The sequence below is a fragment of the Podarcis pityusensis genome, assembly GCF_964106645.2.
Source record: "Podarcis pityusensis genome assembly, chromosome: 11".
In the NCBI taxonomy this organism is placed as follows: Eukaryota; Metazoa; Chordata; class Lepidosauria; order Squamata; family Lacertidae; genus Podarcis; species Podarcis pityusensis.
Window position 1 is genome coordinate 55,280,134 of NC_138036.1, and position 21,206 is coordinate 55,301,339.

General features: G+C 42.9%; 1 protein-coding gene across 7 annotated transcripts in view; it reads left to right on the forward strand.

Annotated features, from left to right (window-relative positions):
• The window catches only part of HSD17B3 (hydroxysteroid 17-beta dehydrogenase 3), a 29,878-nt gene extending 10,389 nt beyond the window's left edge, over positions 1-19,489 (forward strand). For 4 of the 7 annotated variants that reach the window (XM_080973091.1, XM_080973090.1, XM_080973092.1 and 1 more), the window contains exons 2-12: positions 1,443-1,668; positions 5,696-5,742; positions 9,582-9,657; positions 10,845-10,952; positions 12,081-12,148; positions 14,942-14,977; positions 15,846-15,880; positions 16,241-16,322; positions 17,046-17,111; positions 17,370-17,519; positions 18,381-19,489. In XM_080973091.1, the coding sequence (XP_080829217.1) occupies positions 1,515-1,668; positions 5,696-5,742; positions 9,582-9,657; positions 10,845-10,952; positions 12,081-12,148; positions 14,942-14,977; positions 15,846-15,880; positions 16,241-16,322; positions 17,046-17,111; positions 17,370-17,519; positions 18,381-18,491 (933 nt within the window). In that variant the 5' untranslated portion in view covers positions 1,443-1,514 and the 3' untranslated portion in view covers positions 18,492-19,489. Of the gene's footprint in view, positions 1-894; positions 1,138-1,442; positions 1,669-2,523; positions 2,657-5,695; positions 5,743-9,581; positions 9,658-10,844; positions 10,953-12,080; positions 12,149-14,941; positions 14,978-15,845; positions 15,881-16,240; positions 16,323-17,045; positions 17,112-17,369; positions 17,520-18,380 lie in introns of those variants that run through there. The other 3 variants (XM_080973089.1, XM_080973094.1, XM_080973095.1) reach the window with 3 other exon arrangements.
• Positions 19,490-21,206: the final 1,717 nt, after the last annotated feature.

Below are 21,206 nucleotides of genomic sequence, written 5' to 3' on the forward strand. Positions count from 1 at the left end.
AAGGCAAAGGCAAAGCTAAAGCTAAAGCTAAAGTCCAGTCAAAGGCGACTGTGGGCTGCGGCACTCATCTTGCTTTCAGGCCAAGGGAGCCAGTGTTTGTCCACAGACAGCTTTCCAGGTCATGTGACCAGCATGACTAAACCACTTCTGGCGCAGTGGGACAGCATAATGGAAGCTAGAGCGCACGGAAACGCCGTTTACCTTCCCACTGCAGTGGTACCTATTTATCTAATTGCACTGACATGCTTTCGGACCACCAACCTTCTGATCAGCAAGCCCAAGAGGCTCAGTGGTTTAGACCACTTTTTTGCCTAAAGGCAAAACAAACCATCACACAGTTAAACGACAGCAAAATGGCTGAGAATTAGCCCCACTGAAATCAGTGAGATTTACATTTGAGTATTTATTTTAAAATTTTATGCACTGCACTTTCCTATAAGGCTAAAAGCACCCTATTACAAAATAAAAATCAAAGACATCAGTGAGAGAGGGTTGGCAAAGAAACAGAGATTCAGAAAGCCTACCTAATAAATATAGTTTTTAGAGAAAGGTATGACTCTTACTGAACTTCTATTAGCAAGGAGTACCACAAGACACAGCCTGCCATACTAGGGGTTCAGCCCTTCCACCAGGCAGTGAAGTGAAGTGAAGTGAAGTGAAGTGAAGTAAAGGCCAGCCAGACTTCAGGGGCATGTGAGACCACAAACAGTCCCCCATCAGAAGACTTCAGTGACTGAGACAGAATGTAAGGAATGAGGTGGTTCTTAAATAACCTTGGGTTCAAGTTATTTAAGTCATTGTGAATTAACACAGGCCCCTGGCCTGATAGCAGATTGGTTGCCATTGTAGCTCTCTCAACAGGAGAATAACATCTTGCCAATGACCTGCTCCTGTGAGAAATCTGGCTGCTACATTGTTTACTAGTTTCGGCTTCCAGACTGGATTCAAGGGCAGAGCCAACTAAGAGTGTACAAAATTGCGCTGTTCATTCAAGAGCTGGTTAAGTGGTCCTGTCACAGGGACCAACCACAAAACTAGGAGAGAACCACTGGAACCCGGAGAGAAAAGCCCAGATGCTGGAAATGAGATTTATTCCAGGTCTGGAATAACAGACGACTGTGATTTCGGTACCTGTATGTGAGTATCTTAACTAGGAGTAGGCATATTGTATCCATAGGGGGTTTATGTTCCGGAACATCTTTTATCTTGGCGACAGACAACAGAGAGCCAAAGGCAACATCATCCTGCAAATCAGCTGGCCTGACCCTGACCACAGTGTGCCCTGAGAAGGAGCATCTCTCCATGCAAAAAAACAAAACGTTTTAGCTCTCATGTTTTTGTTTGGGTAGTTTATATATCTGGGCCAAGAAAGTTATTCTATGATCTCTATGGGTAAAAAAAAAATCACGTGACTCACACAGGCTTCTTCTTCCTTTTACCAGAGGGAAAAGTAGCAGTGCACCAGAAGAGAGACAGTGGCAGTATCTTATCTGAGCCCACAGCATCGGTTCATCATGGGTGAATTCCTGCAGCAGTTCCTCGCTTGCCTCGGGGGCTTCACTTGTCTTGTTTTCCTGGTGAAATGTGTTCGGCTTTTGAAATATTTCTCTCCGCTTGTATGGAGGACTGTGCCTGAGTCTTTTTTTCGGTCAATGGGAGAATGGGCAGGTAAAGCAACTTTTCCTCATATTTTTATTTCTGGGAAAATGTGAACGGATGTGTTGGGATGGGAGCAGGGGATCAACTCTGTGGACGCCAGCTTTGCAACACAAAAGGTCCCAGGTTGTGGCATCTCCAAACGGGGCTAGGAAAGACTCTTGTCTGCAATCCTGGAGAGTTGATGCCAGTCAGAGTGGGAAGTATTGAACTGGAATCTAGATGGACCTAATCCAGTCCTTTAACCACAACACTAGATCTCAATCTTTGAAGGTTCATGGGCAGTGTGCCGGATTTACGTATAGTGGTACCTCTGGTTACGAACTTAATTCGTTCCGGAGGTCCGTTCTTAACCTGAAACCGTTCTTAACCTGAGGTAGTGGGGCCTCCTGCTGCCGCCGCGCTACTGGCGCGCGATTTCTGTTCTCATCCTGAGGTAAAGTTCTTAACCCAAGGTACTACTTCAGGGTTAACGGAGTCTGTAACCCGAAGTGTTTGTAACCCGAGGTGTTTGTAACACGAGGTGCCACTGTATAAGCTAAACAAGCTATAGCTTAGGGCCCCAGTCTCTTGGGGGCCCCAAAAAAATTTAAAGGAAAAAAACTGGATGTACATTTCCAAAATATAAGATAAAAAACAAATAAAATAAAACCTACATACAGCAACAGTGTTTTGTGTTGTATAGGCTCCTATGATGTAAGTAATAGGCCACCAATCATTTTAAGAATCACTTAATAATTCTCTCACTATTAATATACAGTCATACGTCGGGTTGAAGTAGCTTCGGGTTGAGCATTTTCGGGTTGCGCTCCGCGGCGACCCAGAAGTAACGGAACACGTTACTTAAGGGTTTTGTCACTCACACATGCACAGACGCTCAAAATGATGTCACGCGCATGCGCGGAAGAGGCAAATCGCGACCCACACACGCACAGACGTGGGTTGCATTCGCTTCAGGATACGAACGGGGCTCCGGAACGGATCCCATTCACATCCAGAGGTACCACTGTACTTCTTCTTAATTGTATTTTAGCTCAACAGTTACTTTGATAAAATACATATTTTGTGATGTGCAAATGGCTTTAGATACCTGTTAGGTCCATAAATTTCCATATAGCATATATTCAACGCAAAAAAACATATTATAATATTGACACATGCACCCTTGAAATATTTTTTTAAATGCAGTTATGTAACTGAGAAGCGTTAATATGCAACTTCAATCTTTTTGAAATACAAATAAATTCAGGCGGCAGTCCTACACAAATTTATCCAGTAAACTCAGTGGAACATGTTTTGGAACAGACACATGCAGGACTGCAATGAGAATTACTTTTGCCTATGGCAATGACTGGTTTGCCTGTGGCAGCTTCCTAGCCCACATCATCTTAATACGATTTACAAACCTAAGTTCTCCGGCCATTATCATTTTTTATGAGTGAATAGAGAGATCTCCTGCTCAGTGATGTGACTACAAACTGATAATTTAAAATAAAAACAAACCCACGGGCTTGGATGCTAAGATAATGGATGCTTTGTAAAGCTTTATGCAAAGCAGCTCCAAAGAAATGGATGGACCTAACTTAGTCGTGTTTGTTAATTTCAATACATCTACTCTGAGTAAAAGTAGTTTAAAAAATAATAATTTTCAGTGATTTTCCAAAGAAACAAAAAGTAAAGAGTCCCCAAAAGTAAAACACAAAATAGAACAAAAAGAAAAGAGGTCATGGACATGTTGCACAGCTTTTGTCAAGGATGCCAACAAACACCAGATAAATAATTTTGTCCTTGGGGTTTTGAAGAAATGAGAATCACACATTCCAAACGTCCAACAAAGCTCTCACATGCCATGGAATATTTTGCAGAAGAGGAATATTCCAAACATTTTTCAACCAAGAAGAAACACAGAGGTTAGACAAAGTTTTCCATTTTTGTACAATTGAGAGACCTGCTGCTGCGAATAAGAGGAGAAGTATTTTAAATTTTTTATTTTGCTTTTATGTCATGATTACCCTCCTCAAATAAAGAGAGGAGTACCAGTTGTGGGGTGAATTGAATAGGTTCCTTAATAATTTTAGAGATTTCTTCAAAAACTTCCAGGGGTGCTTTTTCCAAAGAGGGCCAGATTTGATGAAGTGAACATGCGTTAGGGCCGACCAAAGTTGTTGATTTAATTTAGGATTAAAGAGTTTTACAGTTTTACCCCAAAGTTGTTCAGATTTTTTAAGGATTTTACCCCAGGACATATACTGCCACGGGGGCCGGATTAAGTCGACTGGCGGGCTGGATTAGGCCCCCGAAATGGACTTTGGACATGCCTGCTAATTTAAACCAAAGACTTTAACTAGTAGACATGCCGCCCCCATAAATGGAAGTGAGTTCGAGAGGACCCACATCCCTGCCAGCAATCTGGAGCACTGGCCTACCATCTGCAGTTTATTTTGAGAGCGAGTTCCCTCAAGTAGTTTGATTAGTCTATTGGTCCACATTCTGTTCTCAATACGTATCATAATTAAAGTTTGTTTCCCAATTTAGTTTCAAACTCACAAGTTTTCTAGTCATCCTACTTACCATTTCAATAATAATAATAATAATAATAATAATAATAATAATAATAATTTTTATTTATACCCCGCCCTCCCCAGCCAGAGCCGGGCTCAGGGTGGCTAACATCAGTAAAATTACAGTAAAAACATAATGGGGGGGGGGGCAAATTTAAAATACAGGTTAAAATGCAATTTAAAATGCAGCCACGTTTTAAAAGTAGCCCATAGACCAAAACCATAAGGGTCAGACTGAGTCCAAACCAAAGGCCAGGCAGAACAGCTCTGTCTTGCAGGCCCTGCGGAAAGATGTCAAGTCCCACAGGGCCCTAGTCTCTTGTGGCAGAGCGTTCCACCAAGTCGGGGCCAGTGCTGAAAAGGCCCTGGCCCTAGTTGAGACCAATCTAACCACCTTGCGACCTGGGACCTCCAAATATATAGTGACCTCCAAAATATATAGTGCTGCCCTAAACCATTTCCAGTAGAACCAATATCTAGAAGTATGTCTTCTGTTCACGTGAGGGGTTGAGCAGCTTGTACACATACATATGCAGTGCTTTTCTTCTGGGAAAAAAAGGGAGGAACTCACCAAAATGTTTGTTTGTTTGTTTGTTTGTTTGTTTGTTTGTTTGTTTGTTGTGGGCCCAGTCACAGTGCTGCCACACACACCCACACCCAGACAGTGATGTAGATTAGAAATGGCTACAACTTTATTGATTACAGATATAGGGGATTTTTGGCTCAGGCACTGAGTGTATGTACAGTGGTACCTCAGGTTACATATGCTTCAGGTTACAGACTCCGCTAACCCAGAAATAGTACCTGGGGTTAAGAACTTTGCTTCAGGATGAGAACAGAAATTGTGCTCTGGCAGCACGGCAGCAGCAGGAGGCCTCATTAGCTAAAGTGGTACTTCAGGTTAAGAACAGTTTCAGGTTAAGAACGAACCTCCGGAATGAATTAAGTACTTAACCCGAGGTACCACTGTATATCCGTTACAGCCCCACCAGACCAAAAAATAACAATTGTTTAATTTTTAAAAGGTAAGGGAACTCGGTTCCCCTGAGTTCCATATGGGACTCAGCTATACGGCTGCAAATAAGTGTGTTGTAAAGTGCATTATACAAATGTGATACTAGATGGCGATGGTGAGCTATGGCAAATTCAATATATTTTTCAAAACGTTTTTTTTAAAAAGCATTTTCACAACGTTTTTTATATGTGTCTAGATTCCACCCTGCTTAAAAAGCAAACAAATCCCTGCATATAGGTTGTTTAGGAGATGTACAATTTTATATAATTGACAAACCGATGGTCAGAGATGATGGGAGCTATTGCCCAGCAATATCTCAAGGGATGTTGTCTCTGCATTTCTCCATCAATGAGACTGGGATGCAAAAAAAAAAAAAAAATCATGCGGAACCGCAGTGTTTGAAATGCAAGAAAGAACAAGCCAACTAAAGATCACATACCGTCTTTATTGTCTCATCATTTAGTGATCACAGGATCTGGCGACGGGATTGGAAAAGCCTATTCCTTTGAGGTATGATAAACATGTACAGAATCTCTTAGCATTTATGTTGTGTTTTGGACTATTCATAGGGCTTTGCATACATGTTTCTCACAGTCAGTCAGTCAGTCAGTCAGTTTTATGGCGCATAGCCAAAGGCTGCCGCAATGTACACAAGAATCATTCAACAATTAAAATATGCTGGATTAATACAAAAAACTCAAAACATTTATATTATCAAGACATTACCTACTGTAAACAGAGCTATAAAAGTCCATTAATATACAGGTTAAGACATTAAACAATAAAATTTATAGGCTAAAATTGTCACATGGCCACTAATATATTAAAAAATAATATTAATTAGCACCATGTGCAATTATATTTGGAGTTTGGTGATAGAGATAGAATATAGCTTGATGTCAATAGGGTCAAATAAATTCATCCCCTTTACAGTTGGTGGCTATCTTGGCTATATAATTTGCTCTAATTTTCCTAGCGGTAATTGCAAAGAGTGCTACACACCAGGTAACATACTTATCTGTGTCTGCGAGGAGATATAAAATCATGTCAGAGGGGTTCTGGCCAGGGGACCTTAGTTTCTCACAGCAACCCTTACAGTCCTGTAAAACTATATTTATCCGAGGGACAGGAGAGTGCATGTGGCTATGTGGGAAGCTCCCTCGACGTAGGGGAATTAGGAGCACAGCAACATGATGGTGGAATTCCATGGGATGAACAGCTTAGTGCTCCAGCCAGGTCAGGGATTTTCTGCTACAGAAAGTCATTCTTTGCAGCCTCCCAAAGGAAATTGGGGGAATGTTGTCCCAAAGCTCCTGCAACATGGAACCAACAGTCTTTGGCGCAGGGGGATTGCATTCTGCATAACACTGATGTATTGAAGAGGCAGGAAGAGAGAAGCTTCTATAATTAACAACAACAACAACAACAATAACAACAACAACAACAATAATAAATAAATAATTTTATTTCTACCCTGCCCTCCCTGGCCAGAGCTGTGCTCAGGGCAGCTAACACCAGTAAAATTATAATTAAAAATAAAGATTAAAAAATAAACCAATTTAAAATACAGGTTAAAATATAATTTAAAATGCAGCCTCGTTTTAATAGTAGCCCATAGATCAAAACCATAAGGGGAGGGAAACATAAGGGTCAGACTGATGTGGACACAGTGGCGGAGGAAGGGGGTGGGAGGGCGGTCCACCCCAGGTGCCATCTCTGAGGGGGGGGGTGTGACAAGAAGGTACCCTGCAAGGGGCTCATCCCACCGCCCCCGGGCGCGGCAGCACAAGCCGCCACCATCGCACTGCCACAGCCGCGTGCGAAGGATTCTCCGCTCGCGGCTGCACCCTCCGCTGCTGTCCATACAGTGCTCAAGCGGTGCCGTCGGCAAACTGCCCAGTGGCGCATGTGCGTGTGCTGTACGTACCGCACATGCGTGGCTGCACACATGCGCCATATGGACAGCGGCGGTATCCGCGCCGCTACATACCGTGCATGCCTGCCCCATATGGATGGCGGTGGGATCCCTCTGCCGCCGTTACTGCCGCGAGCAGAGGATCCCACTACCGTATGTACTGTGTGCGTGCATTCACGATACGTAGCAGCGTGCACACATGCGTGGGGTGACGTTAACATATGAGAGTGCTGGAGGTGAAATAGTTAAACAGGTTACCCAATCAGGACCCAGGGGGGTGGAGTCAGAGGGACTATAAAACCAGCTCTGGGAGGGGCGAAAGGGGAGTTTGTTGGGAGTTGGGTTGTTGGTTGGAGTGGGAGTGAAGTGGGATAGAGTGTGGGTAGGTTGTTAGTGTAGCAAAATAGGCTGAGTCAGGAACAGTTAGGGGCTAGGAAGACAAGTAAATATCTGAGAGGTGGTTTAGTGAGTGAGAGCAGGTAGCGGAAGTTATAGGTCTGGATAGGCACCTCATGAATGTAATTGACCGATACCGTTTATGAAACCACACACTTGTTAAACTGCAATAAAAAAACTGAAGTTTATGTTCCAATTTAACCCTGACTGGACTCAGAATTGTACCAGGTAGGGTCTGGGTGGTGGCAGTGAGAAATAAAGTGGTGGCACAGGGATCAATAGACGGTGAAACGTCCGGGGACCCTGTGTGGTAGTAGCGGCACTTGCGCATGCGCTATATGTACACCATGTGTGCATGCGCCGGTGGGCAGTTCGCCCCGCCCCCGACACCCCGCCCTGGGTTCCGGTTCTCCTTCCTTCGCCCCTGTGTGGACACATCAGAGAATCATCGAGTTTGGGGTGGAGGCCTTGTGGACCACTTAGTCTATCCTGCTGTCGGATGCAAGAAGTGTTGGAACCAAAGAATCCCAAAGAGATGCTGTCCAGCCTCTGCTTGAAGACTTCCAGGGTCTTGTCTCTCCACCCAGACACATTGGGCACCAACTGTGGTGAGCTTCTGCCGGCTGTTAAAAACGCAACTTAGTTACTCAAACTTACTTTGGCCTGATACCAGTTGAATGATTCCCGACTGCTATAATTGAGATAGGTTGTTTTTATTTTGTTTTTCCCCCCAAAATTTTTTTATTCATTTTATAACACAAATAAAGAACACAAACAAAAAAAACCTATACAAACAAATTCTTGTCATATCCTTATTTTTCTAAACGTTGTTAAGTGGGTTTCCCCAAGTTCCACCTATCTGATTTTCATTTTACTTCATCTTTAGCAGTTTACATATATCATAGTATCTAACCATCTTTTTTAAAATCAAACTTAAAATAACTTCACATTTTATCAAAAATAATACTATTTTAAAATAAACTTTATTCTGCTTCTAACCCTACAGCCTATATCCACTTCCAAAGCTATTCAAAGATTTAAATATTAACATATTTTTTCAAATATTCCTTAAACTTCTTCTAGTCTTCTTCCACCGTCTCTTCTCTCTGGTCTCGGAGTCTCCCAGTCAGTTCGGCAAGTTCCATATAGTCCATCATCTTCATCTGCCTATTGTGGTTTTTATTATTATTGGTATATTCAATTGCTTATGAGTTGTTGTTTTGAATTTGAATGTGTGTGTGTTTTTTACTGAACACCGCCTCCTGTGGTATTATTTCCAAATAAACAAATGGTTCCATAATTGACCTGCATTCATTTACTCCTAATGTTCAACTAAAACCCACCCTCCTGTAATTTAAACTTATTTGATCTAGTCCTGCCCTCTGATATGTGACACTATTTCAAGTATTTAAAGAGTGATATCTTGTACTTCTCACACCCACCCCAGTCTTGTCTTATTTGGTTCCCAGTTCTTATACCCCGGGGGAGGGGGGAGGTTAGAGAATGTAAAGAAGAGAGTTAGGGAACTTCCTTATGACCTGCTTATTGTGCATTTATCCTGATTTGTTTGCAGGAAGATTAGATGATGTTGGCTATTTAAAGCATTCACCTGATTTGTTTGTGGGAAGATTAGAAGCCATTGCATCAGAGCAAGTGTTCTGCGTCTTCCAGTTCAGGTCCCCATCATTTCCCTTATTGCAAAAAGTTTCATCTTTTGGTTACATGAAACTTCCCAGTCCACTATAATTGTTCAGCCTGAATTTGCCAGTACGTGATTGAATCCCACCAGGAAATAGAGACAGTGAATGAGCACCTTGAATGGTGCTCATAATCTCACCCTTTATTAGCATTTAAATACTTTTGCCACTAGGAGTCAGAATTTCCCAGTTCACTTTGACTCCATTTGCTTCCTTTCAGCTGAACTTGTGTATCCTCCGCAGTTTGCAACAAATGCAACAAGCATCTGGGTAGCTTCTGCCATATCAGTGCAGCCCAATCATTTCTGAAATACTAATATATTTACGACTTGCTTCCATAGCTTGCCAGACGTGGATTAAATATTGTTTTGATTAGCAGAACACTAACAAAAATGCAGAAGGTAGCCTCTGAAATTGGTAAGTATCTAATATGTGAAAAAGTTATCACTTGATATCTTTATGCCTTAGGTTGTACAGTGGTACCTCGGGTTAAGTACTTAATTCGTTCTGGAGGTCTGTTCTTAACCTGAAACTGTTCTTAACCTGAAGTGCCACTTTAGCTAATAGGGCCTCCTGCTGCCGCTGTGCTGCCGCTGCACGATTTCTGTTCTCATCCTGAAGCAAAGTTCTTAACCCAAGTCTGTAACCTGAAGCATATGCAACCCGAGGTACCACTGTAATCCGAAGCATACTTGCTAAGTGTGCAGGAGGAAGTACCTTTGAATTCAGTGGGACATTTTGCTGTATAAACAGGCTTAGAAGTGCCCTGTAAAATTCATTTTATTAATCAACTAGGAATTATTTAATTAGGCGATAGCCTGACTAGAAAAAAAACTTTACTGCATGGAGTGTGGGGCATCCCAGATTCTCCTTTGCCAGGAAAGTGTATGTTGTATCTAACAGCCCAACCCCACAACCCATTTTGCTGGCAAATAAAAGTTGATCCACACTTGACAGAGCATTTGAAGTTGTGAGCGGGCTGTACATATGTAGAATTAAATTTAAGAGCTCTTGTACTGGTGCAATAGTTGCAGCCACTGCTTTGGTGTAAGGCAGGATCCAGCACTCAGGTTTCCAAACTGTGACCTTGTTTCATTAAAGTGTTTCACAGAAAAACACAGTCAGTAATATTTCTACTCCATTCTGCATTTGATTTGTTTGTTTGTTTATGATGATGGAGATAAGGGGTAGTTTTGTCTGTCAAGGCTGTCCGTGAGGCTGTCAAGACTATGGCCTAAATCTTGTGATTTCCATAATACAGTTTTGCTACAGTCTACTAATTTTCCCCTTAAAAATCACCAGTTAAAGACTCCCTTGTCAATATCCTGGCCTAGGGCCTGTGATTTTCATAATACAGCACTACTGTAGTTTTGATGCTTCTGCTAGTGCTTAAGGGAAAGCGTTGCTAAAACATGACTTATGTATGTGTTTTGCTTTATAGAAAGCTGAGACCCCCAACAATATTCAAGAGGTCTTGGGAGGAGGAGACACCTTTGAGAACCATTGACCTAGCATATTGCCTAAATGCATTGCTGTCTTAGCAGTAGCCAAGGAAATTCTTAAAGAGCACAAAAATGACTCTCTTTCTCTCCCCCCAAATGCAGAGCAGTCCACAGGGAGAAAAGTGAAAATTATACAAGCTGACTTTACCAGAAGGAACGTGTACAATGACATTGAAGATGGTCTTCAAGGATTAGAAATTGGAATTTTGGGTAAAGTTTCCAATAGCGCTTTTCAAGAGTTCCTTTTGGGTTGCAGTGAGGCAGTGTGGTGTAGTGGTTAGATCAGGCATAGGCAACCTCCGACCCTCCAGATGTTTGAGACTACAATTCCCATCATCCTTAGCTAACAGGACCAGTGGTCAGGGATGATGGGAATTGTAGTCCCAAACATCTGGAGGGCCGGAGGTTGCCTATGCCTCGGTTAGATTGTCGGACTAGGACCTTGGGAGACCAGGGTTCCTAATCCCCACTCAGCCATCTTGAAGGTCACTGGGTGACCTTGGGTCAGTCACCGCCTCTCAGCCTAACCTTCCTCTCAGAGTTGTTGTGGGGATAAAATGGAAAGGGAGGAACACCAGGAACACATTGAGCTCCTTTGGAAGGGGAGGAAGGTGGGATAAAGGCAACAAATAAGTAAATAAAACAAAACTCGTCTCTCATAGTTATTGAAATTATATAGTGTCAAACCGGTCCTCCTCAGACCTACAAGTGGCTGATCTGGGGTCAATTTTGTATTATGTTTAAAAGGTCTATTATCTTCTGAATGAGTTCAACAGATGCTATGCCTTCACAGTAGCTCAGTTTAAGGCAACTTTTACTAATGGTGTCTTCCAGATGTTTTGGACTACAACTCCTATCAGTCCCAGGTAGATGTAGTCCAAAACACAGCGCCACCACTGAGCTTCTTGGGCTTGCCGATTGGAAGGTCGGCGGTTCAAATCCACACGGCGGGGCTCCCATTGCTCCGTCCCAGCTCCAGCCAACCTAGCAGTTCAAAAGCACGCCAAAAAGTGCAAGTTGGTAAATAGGAACCACTCCAGCGGGAAGGTAAACAACGCTTCCATGCGTTCTGGCTTCCATCACGGTGTCCCATTGCACCAGAAGCAGTTTAGTCATGCTGGCCACATGACCCAGAAAGCTGTCTGTGGACAAACACCAGCTCCCTTGGCCTGAAAAGCAAGATGAGTGCTACAACCCTATAGTCGCCTTTGCCTAGACTTAACCGTCCAGGGGTCCTTTAGTCCAAAACATCTGGAAGGCACCAGGTTAAACCAGCAGCAACTGGTCTAAGTAGTTGTGCCAACTAGTTGTGTGACTCACTGTATTTCTGTTTATTAGTTAACAACGTTGGAATGCTTTCTAGCCCCTCTCCAACCCGTTTTCTTAATGGACCAGAGAATGACGGGGTAAGGATTATTCTATGTTTGTGCTCTTGAAAGCAACTGCTCAGAAGGCCCACACTTTCCTTTCATATGGAACAGAGAAATTAGTTTATTTATTTATTATTGTCTTTGTCCATGGAGTTTTCTTGGCAGGGATACTGGAGTGGCTTGCCGGTTCCTGCTCCAGGTGGATCACGTTTGGTCAAAACTCTCCACTATGACCTGTCCATCTTGGGTGGCCCTGCATGGCATAGCTCATAGTTTCTCTGAGTTATTCAAGCCCCTTCGCCATGGCAAGGCAGTGATCCATGAGGGTAGTGATGGTAGGCAAGGGTAGTGATGTATGGAAGTGAGAGCTGGACCATAAAGAAGGCTGATCACTGAAGAATTTATGCTTTTGAATTCTGGTGCTGGAGGAGACTCTTGACAGTCCCATGAACTGCAAGAAGATCAAACCTATCCATTCTTAAGGAAATCAGCCCTGAGTGCTCACTGGAAGGACAGATCCTGAAGCTGAGGCTCCAATACTTTGGCCACCTCATGAGAAGAGAAGACTCCCTGGAAAAGACCATGATGTTGGGAAAGATTGAGGGCACAAGGAGAAGGGGACGACAGAGGACGAGATGGTTGGACAGTGTTCTCGAAGCTACGGACATGAGTTTGACCAAACTCTGGGAGGCAGTGGAAGACAGGAGTGCCTGGCGTGCTCTGGTCCATGGGGTCACGAAGAGTCGGACACGACTAAATGACTAAACAACAACATTTATTGTTCACTGAATTAATTTCGATCAAGTTACATTTGATCTGAACAGAGCAAGTGTAGCCAGTATCGCAAGTTCCTCCAGGTGTTCTTAGATGCAAATTTCCATCAGCCCCAGCCTGAATAGCCAATGAACAGGGATGATGGGAATTGTGGTCCAGCAACATTTGAACGGCACCACATGGACTTCCCCTAGAATATGACATTTCCACAGAGTTATTGGACCAGCTATTTTTAGCCAAAGTCCTTAAACCTTCCTTTATTTCCCTGAAGACCATAGTGCAGAAATGATAAAGTCTCTGCAGAATCCATAGGAAAAAAACCTGCAAGCATAAGGGAAGGCAATGGGGAAATGCAGTAGAATTAATCTATAATGCCCAACTTTATGATGGCCTGAACATAACAGAGAAAGCAAAATTGAGGCTGCCATCCTATGCACACCTACGGGGAGTAAGTCTCAATGAAAACTATGGGACTTGCTTCTGAACAAACATGAATAGGGCTATATTATAAATCTCACTGGTCCCAGCGAGTAGCTGTTTTGATCTAGCAGACAGTGTCCTGCCTTATATTTACTAGCCAGATTTATATCTTTTCTGCTTAGATTACAGTACCTTTAGCGAGGGGAGGGTGCGGTGGCCCATGCAGTTTTGCATGCAGTAAAACACGGAGAGTTGAGCTGCCTCCTGTTTCAGCCGTGCCTGTGTGATCTGATTATTCCTTCACTTTAAACCAGATGTGTACTGGTCAACGCTCAAAGTGGGACACATGGCCACCCTAATCAGGGGCGGACGAAGGGGGTGCAGTAGGGGTGGGCCACCCCGGGTGTCACCGCTGAGGGGGGTGACAAAATGACGGGCGGCACTCACCGCAGGGCCTGCAGGATGCCTGAACCACGCAGCTCTCCTGGGAGTGACGTGGTGGCTTGGGCGCCCGCAGGCACCGCGCTGCCCAAACGGTCCACTCGCCGCCTCCCCCTCAGCTGTAGGGCGGCTGAGTGGGAGAAGGCAGACAGACTCTGGAGGCCCCACGGGACATCCTGCCCCAGCTCACCCCACCCCACAGGTGGCTGCCCCTGCCCAGGGCACAGGGCATGCGTGCCGTCCCAGGCACCCAATTTAAAGAGTTTGGATTTGATATCCCACTTTATCACTACCCTAAGGAGTCTCAAAGCAGCTAACAATCTCCTTTCCCTTCCTCCCCCACAACAAACTGTGAGGTGAGTGGGGCTGAGAGACTTCAGAGAAGTGTGACTAGCCCAAGGTCACCCAGCAGCTGTATGTGGAGGAGCGGGGAATCGAACCCGGTTCACCAGATTATGAATCTACCGCTCTTAACCACTACACCACAATTGGCTTGCTCCGCTGCTGACCCTAATCACTGGGGAATAAATCAAGTGCATCTTCACTGTGCATCTAACAACAACAACAACAACAATTTATTATTTATGCCCTGCCCTTCAGGCTGGGTTTCCCCAGCCACTCTGGGCAGCTGATGTTGCACTGTGCAACAACCATCCCATTCTTGTAGTACATAGCTCAAAAGATGGTTCTGCAGATGGAAAAATGGCCCACAACATCTTGATATCCAAGGTAGAAAATACACACACACACCCCATGCACAGAGAGAGTATTGGGTTTTTTTATATAAATAAGTTATATCTGACACTTTGTGGACCATTTAATGGTCTCCCAAAGCCTGTTATTTGAGGCAGGGCACCTCATCCCTATTGGTGGGGTGGCCCTATACAAACAAATTCATTATTTTCCTACCACATTATATTAAAAGGCATGTTTGGGCACAGACAACCTTTATTCATCCTTAAATGTTTCCTTTTTTCCTGTGGCCCGCCAGATGTTGTTGAACTTCAACCCCTGTCCTGCCCCAGCCAGATGGCCAATGGTAGGAGAATACGGGAGATGAAATTCAACAACGCTTGCAGCGCCAAATGCTCTCCATTCCCGTTTAAGACATTATGTGCAATTGAACTTTCTGGAACTCTTTCTCTCCACCAGATCAGTCAGCCTCTCATGTAATCCACTTTTTATTCCCTATAGGACCTCATCAACTGCAACATCTTCTCTGTCACCAAGGTATGTACCACACAATAAGTATGCATGTGTGGAAAATAAAGATATTTTTTTTTGGGGGGGGGAGATTTCACAGACATCTCGGCTGTGGTCAAAGATGTTTTCCTCACACAATGTGGATAGCTGGTGATAGCTATGTTTCTTATTCACTGAGAAGATCCTGGAGGAGTTTTTGAGGACCAAACTGAATTGTGGTTGCTGTGGGCTGCTTCACACTTTATGGAGACATGTTGCAGGTTGTGTGCTTGCCAGAACAAAAGTGCAACATTTGAATGGAATGCTTGTCATTCTTAGAAAGCCTTGTCTGAGCCAAGAAGATGAAGGAACATTCCGTTCAGTTCACAGTTTAATGCGAACCTACCTGATTTCCACTTCCCAAATGATACATGAACCGAAATGCAGCTATGCTTTGAAAATGGCACTTCTCCAAATTTTGCGATGCACTTCTCCAACCCAAAAATGTGCTAAAATGTGTTTAACGCGGGAAAAGTTAATAAAAAGGCACAGATTAGCAAATATAACATAAAAAATATATATATATTGGGGAAATTGCTTACAAATTACACCCCAAATATATTCATTTTTGTACGCAGTTTTTTGGTTGGGGAACTGGATCACAAAATTCAGAGAAGCCTGCATTCCAAAGGATAGCTGTGTTTTGGCTCAAGTATTGTTTTAGGAAGTGTGAATTAGGTGGATTTGCATGAAATGTTGAGCTGTGTAGTTTGGTATATAGCACATTCCAGATGGTCTACTCTGTGTTAATGCTCTGGCTCGTATAAATTATTATATTTTGTTGCAAGCAACCCAGAGTGGTTGGGTATAAATAAATTGTTGTTGTTGTTGTTCATGCATATATATATATTTTTAGATGACACGGATGATTTTGAAACAGATGGTGTCAAGGTAAACCTCTTTCTTATGTTCAAGAATTTTAAAAACAAACAAACAAACAGAAAAAAAAACCAAGAAGAAGCTTTCGAACTGGAATGAACTTTAGTTTAACTTCCAGAATCCAGTTGTGTTACTTGGTGCAGCCAGGGGCATGACTCCCCGGAGAACATCAAGAGCACTGTGGACAAACATAGGCTTTCTTGGCCTGAAAGCGAGATGAGCACCACAACCCCATAGTCGCCTTTGACTGGACTTAACCATTCAGGGGTCCTTTACCATTACCTTTTATTGGAAGCCCTTGGTATTTTTTACATTAGGTTACAAAACGAAAGAGTGTTTACATTGCAAGTTTTATGTCATGTTGTTTTTCAGACAAAAGGGACTGATTCTGAACGTCTCTTCTGCCGTAGGCACCTTCGTCTGTCCGTTATATGCAGTCTATTCTGCTTCTAAGGTGAGAATTCTGCGCTTGTTTTAGACACAAGGAGAAGGGGATCACAGAGGACAAGATGGTTGGATAGTGTTCTCAAAGCTACCAGCATGAATTTGACCAAATTGCGGGAGGCAGTGGAAGACAGGAGTGCCTGGCGTGCTCTGGTCCATGGGGTCACGAAGAGTCGGACACGACTAAACGACTAAACAACAACAACAGCAATGGGTCACCTGAGGCAGCTCAGAGCAATGGGATGTAGAGACAGTACAAGCAGCACATTAGAAGAAGCTAAGCGAGGAATAAACACCCGAACACTGCATTGATCCGAATTTGGCAGTGCAGCTTTCCATCTAACTAATGTTTACAGAAATGCACATATTAGGTAAAAGTGTGCATATAAAGGAATATATTCATTTAAAAACTACAAAATCGTGCTATATGAGGAAGCATGACTTGCAAAACTTGTGTTTATTAGGAGAAAGTCACACTAAAATGCTGATGAATTTTCATGAGGATTTTTTTTAAAAAAGAAAATTCACATATTTGCTGTAGAAATGGATCCAGCAAACTGGATTTAAGATTGGAAAAATTAGAAACTGGGATATCCAAAATTAACAAATCCTTCTATCTCTAGTGATAAGAAAGATAAATCAGAGTGTTTGGGGAGTGGGGATGGGATTCTTGATGTTTCGGCAATTAATTAAAGTGCAAAACACTAACATGTATTTAATTTTGTCTGTCTAGGCTTTTGTATGTATGTTTTCCAAAGCTCTTCAAGCAGAATATAAAGGAAAGGGAATTATCATACAGGTAATTTATATCTCTCTGCTTTTACAATAAATCTAAATCTAAATCGTCTGCATAGATGAGATACCGGGAGACCTTGGATGTTTTTGCCATTTTCTATTCTTTCTTCTTAATTATGTGAAACATGTCCATTTCTCTCCTTTAGTCCATCCTAGGAGATGCGCTTTTTCCACTAATTGTCATTTAACCCTCCTATAATCTACAAAGCATTCAAGATTGTGAAAAGGTTGCTGCTGCTGCTGTGTTTGTTTCTTGGTTTAGGCTTTGACTCCTTTGGGTGTCTCTACTCAAATGACCAACTGGGTAGAGACCAATCTCTTCATGAAGTCAGCAGAAGACTTTGCTCGACAATCGTTGGAGTGTGTCACGTTTGGGGACGAGACATGTGGATCCTTATCTCATGAATTCTTGGTAATTGAACTGCAAACTTTAATCAGATGAAGGAGATGGCTAGGATTCCCCATCATCAACATCTAGGGGCTACTGGTGGCTTTTGAAGACTATTCTTCAATAACATTATTTCTTGCCCAATCCGATCCATGCCCATTCCAAAGTCAGTCCCACTGTGTCCAGTGGGACTCATCCCCCAATGAAAATTAGGATTGCAACCTTGGGTGCAATCCTAAATGGGTAAGGGGGCTAGGGAGTGAAATGGTGGACAATCTGCCACATCCCAACCCCTTGCCAGCTTGTGGACTGAGCAAGCAGACGCAAGGTGCATTGCACGATAAGTAGGCAATGTCCTATAATTTCAGCGCAAGTTTTTGTGCGAGCGTCTCTGCATGGATGCTTAATAGACAGTTGGCCTGGAAGCTCCCATTGTCATTGCACCTTTCTTACTCCCACCCTAAAAAAGGCAGATGATGATGATAATAATAATAATAATAATAATAATAATAATAGTTTGTTTGTTTATACATACCCCGCCTATCTGGCTGGGTTTCCCCAGCCACTCTGGGCAGCTCCCAACAGAATATTAAAAAACATGATAAAACATCAAACATTAAAAACCTCCCCAAACAGGGCTGCCTTCAGGTGTCTTCTAAAAGTCAGATAGTTGTTTATCTCCTTGACATCTGATGGGAGGGCGTTCCACAGGGCAGGCGCCACCACCGAGAAGGCCGTCATCTGAGCAGTAGCGTTTACCATTCAACCACAATGTGCTATCCTGTAAAAATCACACGCAAAAACGATCAGCCTGAATCTTATGAAACCTAACCATATGCATGAGATATTAATGTGTCTCCCCATTTTTATATATACCTTCTAAAGGCAAGGATCATAAAGTGCATTCCTGAATGGATCATCCACAGTGACTGGTTACAAGAGACTATGCTAGTTAGATTTACAGAAAAAGAGAAGAAGAATGGGAAGAGTACCTGAGAAAGCCTTCTTTGGAGCTTATGTTGCTGCAGATCCTGTCTGGATTGTCTGGTATGACCATGCCAGGAGTCAGCTTGATTCGTCGAAAGGCTTTCATTATGAGTAAGAAGAGCCCTACAACCTCTGTCTTTTTTTGTCCTGTTTCATTGCCATATATTAAGTATTTCTGCTTCTGTAGTCCCTTTGGAGCCAGAGTTTACAGATGGCGCACGCTTAGATGTAATTTGACTTTTGCAACATTGATTTTGATGTTGATTTGATCTTAACATTGATCGCCACAGTGTAGTACTGTTCTGAAGATTTATTTCACTACGTCTGAAAGAATTAAAATGTAAAAATATGAAGAGAGTTTTTGAGGAGATGGTGGAAGGGGGGGGCTCAAAGAGCGTGTTCAGAAGCTCTTTCCACCAGCATGGGTGAAAAACAGGTTCACCAGCCTAATGACTTCCAGATGTTTTGGTCTAAACTTCCGTCAGCCCCAGCCCTGTGAAGGGTTGGACTCTATTAGTTATTAGGAGGAGCAAGCGGGAGAAATGAGTGCTTTGTGGGACCATTGTCAACAAATCTTAGCTGTTTGATCATATGACTTAATAAATTTTAATTAATTGATTAAAGTTGCATGTGGACAAAAGCAAATGTCCTGAATCAGGATGCACAATTTCTCCGCTTGAAGCTAATACGAAACTTGTTTCATAGTAGGCGCCATCTTAGAAAAACTGCCTCTTTTATAAAACGGTATTTATCAAGATTTGTATTAAAATGATATATAAATTTTAAAATCGGGGACACCTTCTTACTTGGTTAGAAGTGATTAATCTATTAATTTAACCAATTAACCTATTAAACATTTCAGGCTGGTAACTTAGCTGATCTATGATGTAGTGATCTTGCCTAGTTTGAGCCGAGTCGTAGACTATCAAACTACTGTTAACTAATACATCTGTTATGGCTAATATCCAGTAGGATAAACTAATAAATGCGTCTTATAAACTAAAGAATATTACACTTCGTTTGCTTTTGGTTTTACTGTTTTATGTTCATTGCCTCCATTTTTAAACCCACATAACAAACATTAAAACATCAGTGGAATGTGGCCTAGTTTATAGTTAATTTCTCAACATTTATTTGGGTTTGGTTCAGTCCAGAAACTTGTAATGAGTTCGCTGTTGGATCCTTTTGCCTGAACTGTTGTGATATTCTAGAGACATATGGGGCCCTGAGTGCCTGACTGCCCACAAAATTCCCCATGAAGGGGCCGGGCACCCACAAATTTCAGTGCCAGGGCCATTCTGGATGGCACCCATAGCCCTGGGCACCCACAATCACAGAGCCAAGTTGACACTCCTGTAAGGGGCTTTTTACTTTCAAAAAAAGTAAATGATGTCAGTAGCTCTGTACCTAGCTTTCAAGATCTTAGACCAGACATAGGCAAACTCTGGCCCTCCGGATGTTTGGGACTACAATTCCCATCATCTCTGACCACTGGTCCTGTGAGCTAGGGATGATGGGAATTGTAGTCCCAAACATCTGGAGGGCCGGAGTTTGCCTATGCCTGCCTTAGACTCATAAGACGATGTTGGTGGCATCTTGGATGAGCTGTCACAGGAAACAGGGTGCCAGGATTTCCCTAGGAAATTGCAAGAAAAAGGTCAACTGGTTCTGAGTCTTTCCAGTCGCTGAGCTTGCCTCAAGGGGACATGGCTTCGTGCAGAATATTTGCACTTTGTCAGTCACAAAGAAAAGCAGATTAAGAGGGTGGGAAACTGCTTTTAACCCATGACCATGTACAATGTGCTCCCAGCCTAGCAGATTACATCTGCCCTGTAGCTCTAAGGCTCCAGGTCTGCAGTCACTTGCTGTGGTGTAATCCCACCCTAGTTAGTAGGACTTTTCTGGGGTAAGTGGCTTGAGGATTGCAGCCTTAAGAGAGTCAAAGATTTACTTTTACAGAGATCAGAGCAGCAAATCTGTCTAGACAAGCAATTTACAGTGCAGTAAATCTTTTTGCTTAAGTGAACCATTGATCTCCAGTGTTGTAAACACTCTTATTATCATGACTGGCAGGACAGACAGGGCCCTACTGTTCTCAAAGGACCACCCGCAATAATTTGATGTGCCGTTTGCCTGAAATACTTTATTGTGGTGTCGCAGCATAGCCTGAAGGAACTTCTGGGGCGATCTAGGGCAGATTGGGCCTTGGAGCTGGAATGGCGGCACATATTTTCAGGATACATGCCTTTTTCGAAAGTAGCTACTTGGAAAAATTCAGCTGGGTTTCTGTGCCAAATGCAACTGCAAAAGCAATGACAAGATAATGAAATACACAGAGACATTTTCTCACACTTGTCTTAAATCCTCCCATCCCTTGACCTTGTTGAAATGATAAAGCCAGGAATCTGTCTATTACAGCTCTCTGAGCTATTGAAAATGACACTGGGGTTATTAATCTACTGTTTCATACAACAACTATTCTAAGATAGGTCAGCTATTGCTGGAAAATGGATGGCTTCTGCTGCAAGTTATATTTTTATTTATCACCTTTGTATTCCACCTTTGGGACGCGGGTGGCGCTGTGGGTTAAACCAGGAGTTCTCTCCTTCCCATGAGAAGTGCTTGCCACAAATGTCAATAAGGATGTAAAAACAGGTTGGAATTTACCTTAGTATAGCCTACTCAGTTTCAGAGGACCACAGAGTATGATGGGCACACACACAC